Source organism: Primulina huaijiensis, chromosome 1, assembly GCF_012295235.1.
Source record: "Primulina huaijiensis isolate GDHJ02 chromosome 1, ASM1229523v2, whole genome shotgun sequence".
NCBI lineage: Eukaryota > Viridiplantae > Streptophyta > Magnoliopsida > Lamiales > Gesneriaceae > Primulina > Primulina huaijiensis.
Genome location: NC_133306.1, coordinates 9,280,657 through 9,287,563, shown reverse-complemented (window position 1 = coordinate 9,287,563; position 6,907 = coordinate 9,280,657). Strand labels below are relative to the sequence as shown.

Genomic DNA, 6,907 nt, shown 5'->3' with positions numbered 1-6,907 from the left:
AGCCAATATGCATTTCCATCTAGGATACTGTGCACCTTAAATGGTCCTTCCCAATTTGGGGACCATTTGCCTAAGTCTCTGCCCTTTGTCCCAGGGGCAGTATGGTTTTCCACACAATGTCTCCTTCTTGGAAGTTTTTCTTGTTGATTCTTTTGTTGTAGATCTTTGCCACTTTCTGCTTTTGTAACAACAAAGCATTATATGCTTGGATTCTGAATTCATCAACTTCTTCTAGCTCCATAATCATAGCCTCACTGTAATGTTCAGCGGAAAGTTCATTTTGCCTTGTCACTCGCATTGATGGTACCATAATCTCTAAGGGCAGCACTGCATCATGGCCAAGGTGAGGGCAAATGGACTTACCCCAGTTGCAGCCCTTTTAGATGTCCTATATGCCCACAACGTTTCTGACAGTAGCCTTGGCCAATCCCTAGGATTTTCCTCCATCATCTTCTGTAGAATCTTTATCAACACCTTGTTTGATGCTTCGGCTTGCCCGTTGGATTGTGGGTAATGAGAGGATGAATTTATCAATTTGATTCCATAGTCTTCTGAAAATTCTCTCATATCTGAGCCTGTGAACATAGTTCCCTGATCCGTGGTTAGTGACTCTGGAATTCCAAATCTATGAATGTTATTCTCTTTCACAAAGTTAATGACATCCCCTTGTTCCGCTTTCTTCAAAGGCACTGCTTACACCCATTTGGTGAAAACATCTGTGGCCATAAGGATGAACGAGTGGCATTTAGATGAAGCTAGGTAAATTTTCTCTATTAATTCCATGGCCCAGCCCTTGAATGACCATGGTTTGACAACACAGTGGAGCTCATCTGCTGGAATTCTTTGGACGTTGTTGTGCCTCTGACATGGTTGGCATCCCTTAGCATGTTTGATGCAATCTTTCAGAATGGATGGCCAATAGTATCCATACCTTCTTATCAACCATCTCATCTTCACTCCAGATTGATGTGCTTCGCACACTCCTTCGTGAACTTGCTTCATCATCTCCAATGCTTCTGGGAAACCTATGCATCTGAGGAGCAGACCGTCTAATCCCTTCATGTACAAATCTCCCTCCACTAAAACGTAATAAAGAGCTCTCACTTTTAAACCATGTGGAATATCTCTCCCGAGAGATTCTAGCACCTGTTTTATGTAATCTCTCCAATCGCCAGCTAAGTTTATATCCAAGTTGAGAGCGTCTACCTGAATCCCTCTTTGCTGAATTGAGGGGTGGTTTATCTTTTGAATCAACACTAACCTGTGTGTAAGTTCATGAGACATCTTCAATTCCGATACAACCTGTGCTAACTCATCTTGCTTCCAAATTTTCTTGCCTTGGGACGTGTATTAATGACACTTCTTCAAAATCATCTAGAAGTTGGGATGCCACGGTATAGTACAGAGCCAATGATAAACTTGTGCATTTGAACTCCCCTGATAGCTGTTTGAGTATCAGCTGAGAATCCCCTGATATTAATAACTCTTTCGCCCCTAAATCTTTCAGAATTTCCAATTCAATGACCAGTGATTCGTATTCCGCCTGATTGTTGGTGCATGAAAAACTCAAATTAAAAGATAGAGCGGTTTTCACATCTCTTGGGGAGGTGATCACAATACCAGCTCCGGCTGCTGTTTCTGTACTTGATCCATCAAACTTCAACTCCCATGGTCGAACTTCCACTCAGCAAACTATAAAACCAACCTGCTCTCCAATAAACTCATCAACTGAAGGATGATCAGCTAAAAAATCAACTATAGCTTGGCCTTTAACTGATTTTTGGGGGTAGTAGGTCAATGTAAACTCGACCAATGCTAAAGACCATTTGCCAATTCGCCCAGAGAGGATGGGTCTATTAAGTATATATTTAATCAAATCGGTTTTAGTCACCACAAATACTCTTGATTGAATCAAATAATGTCTTTACTTAGTACATGCATAATATAGTGTGAAGCATAGCTTCTCAATCACATAGTATTTTATCTCCACTGGAGTAAGGAATCTACTCAAATAATAGATAGGTTGCTCATTTCCTTCGTGATTATTTTTAACTAGTAGACATCCAATTGATTCATGAGCAGCATAGATGTATAATTTAAGGGGGATTCCATACTTGGGAGGCATCAGAACAGGCGGGTTAGATAAATATCTCTTGATCACATCAAAAGCTTTCTAATGCGACTCTTCCCATTTGAACTCCCCGCTGTCTTTGAGCTTCAACAACTGTGAAAACTCCTCCGTATAAAACGTCTCAAGTAATTTATTTGCCCAAGGAAGCGTTGTAACTCTTTCTTGTTCCTAGGCGGATTTGCCTCCATGATAGCCTTCGCTTTTTTTTTTAATCAACCTCGACTCCCCTTTGATGTACCAGAAATCCCATAAAGTTTCCTGCTTTTACGCCAAAGGCACATTTCAATGGATTTAACTTCAAATCATGTTGCCTCATTCTTCGGAAGCTCTTCGTCAAATGTTCGATGTGATCAACAGCTTGTTTAGATTTCACGACGATATCGTCTATATACACTTCAATGTGGTGCCCTATCATATCATGAAAGATCAAGTTCATAGCCCTTTGATACGTGGGTCCTGCGTTTTTTAGCCCGAATGGCATGACAAGCCACTCAAACGTACCAACAGCTCCTGGGCATCTGAATGCTGTTTTGTGAGTGTCTGCCTCTGCTATTTAGATCTGATTGTAACCCGAGAACCCGTCCATGAAGGATAACAACTCATGCCTAGCCACGGAATCAATCAACATATCAGTTATCGACATTACATACACATCTTTGGGAGTTGCACAGTTCAAGTCTCGGAAGTCGATGCATATTCTAACCTTGCCATTCTTTTTCATGACTGGCACAATGTTCGAAAGCCATTCGGTATATCTGATTGGTTTTATAAACTTGGCCTTTAACAGTTTCTAGACTTATTATTTCACTTTCAACTCGACTTCTTTTGACATGCGACGAGGTGGCTGTTGAAATGGTTTGAAACCTTCTTTGAGTGGAAGTCGGTTTTCGACCAATTTCCTGTCCAACCCTGGCATGTCATCATAACTCCATGCAAAAAAATCTTGTACTTCGTGTTGGCCATCTTTCATTTGAGATGGCGCCATCAAAAATTCGTCAACTTGAAGTTCATCATCTTCGTATTCTTCTTCTTGGACAACCTCGGTTCCATAGGTGTCCCAAGCTTCCTCTTCCTCTAATTTGTTCAGTAATTACTGCACATGCGCCTCCCTTATAGAGGTTGCAGCTACCTCTTTTCCTTTTTGGTTCAAATCAAACATCAACCTCCTCAATCAGCTGCTGAAATATCGGTCTAGGCGGCACGATAGGAAGCCTCTCTCCATCCGACTTCTTCCTCTCTGGCTTCTGGGATTTGAAGTGCAGTAGGCTTGAGGATTCTTTCCAATACCGAGCTTGGAGTTTGTGTCTGCACGTACACTGGACTTTCTTTCTTACTATTGCTACGGACTTTGATGGGCCCAAAATACCCGTTGTAATACCTGACCTCAACTGCACTTGCACTTGTTTGAAAGGGTTGTCCATCTGCTTCTACAACCTCCACATCGTCCCCTTTCCAGAATAACAAAAGCTGGTGCATTGAGGATGGGATGCACTGGTTTACATGGATCCAATCCCTGCCCAAAAACGCTTGGAAGTTTGCGGATGAGTTTATCACAAAAAATGCACACAAAGACGACATACTCCCCACAGTAACATCAGCGAAAAATACCCCAATGGTCTTGGTAGTTTATCCTGTAAATTCAGCAACCGAAACTTCTGTCCTCTTCAGTTTTGCCCAGATTTTTTAACATTCTTACTGGAAGAATATTCACAGCTGAACCATTGTCAATCAAAACCCTAGACACTGGCTTCCCATTCATGTGGGCTTTGATGTACAACGGCCTTATGTGCTTGGTCATGGCTGGTGTAGGTTTCTCAAGTATCACTTATTTAGGCTTTATTTGGGTGATCTTCCTTAATAATCACTCTTGAACTCCCTTCAAGGAGTTTATTTGCATGATCTTATTTTTTCACTGATTCCTTGGGCATCAACTCCCCATTCTCCTCTTCCATCATTTTAAACCTCTCTAGAAGTATCACCACTCCTGTGGCACAATCCACAATGATCTGAAACTCTCTAACACAAAAATTGATTATTTTTCTTCTTTGATCATCCTCCTCACTTAACAAATAATCATCATCATTGTCCACTAACTTATCCTCCGTATCCGATCTTCCAAACTTGGACTTACTCCCCACCTGATCCCTGGTGACTGGAATATCAATTGTGGGTTCCTTTCTCAATTTAGCCGACTCTTCTCTTCGTGTAATAGCTCTTTCTCTCAACCGCCGTCTCTTCTGAGTCCTAGTTGGTGGCCTAGGGAACTTTTTGTGCTGGGCCGCCCTCCAAGACTCACTGAACTCACCCCTAGCTAGAATGACGTAACTAGGCTTTGCGGTCCTGCTCTCAATCATTTTTCCTTTTGAAATTTCATATGAACATCGATATCTGCCTTGATTAGCTGATACTTTCTTGGTTTCCACCTTCGCGACTCAACTTTGCATATGTTTCTCCTGTCCGAGTATCTTTGGTACTGCTCACGAGATTATTTCCCTCTGAACCCTTGATTATCACGCACTGGTCTCTCGAAGAAATGTTGGTTCCTCGGCCGATAGGCTGCGGATTCACCAACATTTTTGGGGAAACGCTGCTGAACTGTTCTTACTTGATCAGCACTATGCCTTCCATGAGCTTCAAACAATTGACCCTTTGGGATCCGACATTTCTTGATTATTCGGTCTTTCACTGCGAAAGATCAACTTCTTTTCTCATTGAGAAGATCCCTCAAATCTGTCACATTCACATTAACCAAAGCTACTAGGGTAAAAGGATCATCATCCACTTCCATAGACTCTTGTTTGTTAGGGAACTTCACGATTCTCTTGTTAATTCTGTTCTGCAAAAATGTTCTTGAACGCCCAACAAGATTTAGTAGCATGATTGTAGGAGTTGTGGTACTTAAAATATTCTTGACCTTTCAACTTTTCTTCGGGTTGCATCCTGTGATCAGGTGGAAAGGTGATGAATTTTGCTTTTACCAAAAAATAGAAAACTTACTCGGTCTTTGACACATCAAATGTATACTGCATATCTTTGGGAAGTTGGGAGCTGTTCTTCTTTTCAGGTTCTGCTGGCTTCTTCTTTAGTAGGGGAACTGTGCAAAAACCGGTTGATTGAATTTCTGCCAGTACCACATTTTCCACCTCCTGATAATACGACCCTATAGTAGTTCTCTTTTTGTATGACTCTTCCCGCAACAGTTCTTCGTATTCAGAAACTTTGGCAGCCAGCTCACAGAAGTCCCTGAACTCTATATCTTGGAATTTCTTCCTTAATTCAAAATCCAGCCCCTTTTGTGCCATCTTCACGAACTCGGTCTCAGGTAGGAACACCTTGCACCTATTCTTCATATTTTTGAACCTGTCGATAAAAGACTCTACAGATTCTCTTTTCTTTTGGGTGACTCTGGATTAACCGGCAATACACACTTCTGGCTCTGTTATATAGAATTGGATGTGAAATTGTCTTTCCATCTCTTGCTAACTCATCACTGAATTTTTGGGGAGTGAGGCATACCACGCAAATGTAGTTCTTGTGAGAGAATTCCGGAATAGCCGCAACTTTAAATTATTGAAGTTCTCCAGGTTGGCTAATTCTCCGCACTGGATGGTAAACCTGGCTATGTGTTCCATGCTGGACTGGCCATCCTCCTCGGAGAATAAACTAAAGGCATGTATAATCTTTTGTTTCTGCATCGATCTTGTTATATTATATGTTCTTATGTTTATTATGTGTAAAAATTCATGTATATTGTGCAAAGTTTAAGCAAAAATGGTTGGATCGCTTTTGAAAAGATTTTTGGATCTTAAAACTCGAAATTTGCTGTCATTTTAAATACTGCAACTTTTCGGTCAATTTTCTGAAAAAACTTTCAACATATAAAACGTAGTACTATTTGATACCTTTGATTTTACAGTAAATTGGTAATTTTTGGACAAAAAATGAGTGAGTTATGATCCTTTTTGTGGGACTGCTTAAACTGTAATTTTCTGAAAATATGTTCTTGATGAATTCTTGAAGTTTATTTGTTGCAGGCTTTGTTGGGAACCGTTGGGTGATCGCTGCTACGTTTAAGAATTGTGAGTATGATGTTGGGATGATTTTTGGTGCTTCGTTTCATATCGATAGGCACTTGGTTGCATTAGAAGTCGTAGGAAATATTTTGGTGTCAAAATGTCGTGTTCACAGTTTGAGTTGCGTTTTTTGGTTTGCATCGTTGTTTTGAGGCGTCATGAGAGTTTGAATCATTATCATAGTATCCTAGGATGGTTCTCGAGGTGTTGGTTCACGGTCCGTACGATCGAGTTAGGAGGATTAAGCCACAAGTGTAGTGATTTCCGTTGGTTTACGATTCCTGTAGGTACACGGACCCGGAGCCGGACTCTGACACGGGGTCCGTGCCTTAGTTAATCCCGTAGGTTGAGTTTCAGAGCCTACACGGACCCAGACCCGGAGGTGTACACGGGGTTCGTTTCTTACATATTTGGGGAAAAATATAGGGACTGTTTTGGGGTTTGATGTCATGATTTAGTACGATGATTAAACGAGGTCGAGTCCCGAGAGATTTAGAACGTCATAAGGAAATTTGTCATTTTTGGGTGTGAGCATGACTAATACTTCTAAGTTATGAAAGATAAGTGTTTGAACTCATGTTAGTATGTGCAGCAGTGGCCCCAAACGAGACCCAACGAATCTCTCAACGCCAAGTAAGTATGTTCTACGTGAAAAAAAAAATATTTTAAGTTTTTAAGGTATGCTAAATGTCTTGTGACTAAT

The 6,907-nt window shown here is 41.0% G+C and overlaps 1 protein-coding gene across 1 annotated transcript; it reads right to left on the bottom strand.

The window, feature by feature from the left end:
- Positions 1-315: 315 nt before the first annotated feature.
- Positions 316-1,284, bottom strand: LOC140971118 (uncharacterized). The gene is made up of 2 exons (XM_073433208.1): positions 867-1,284; positions 316-689 (listed from the first exon to the last, which is right to left on the bottom strand). The coding sequence occupies exons 1-2, from the start codon at positions 1,282-1,284 to the stop codon at positions 316-318; spliced, it is 792 nt and encodes a 263-aa protein (XP_073289309.1).
- Between the last annotated feature and the right edge of the window lie 5,623 nt (positions 1,285-6,907).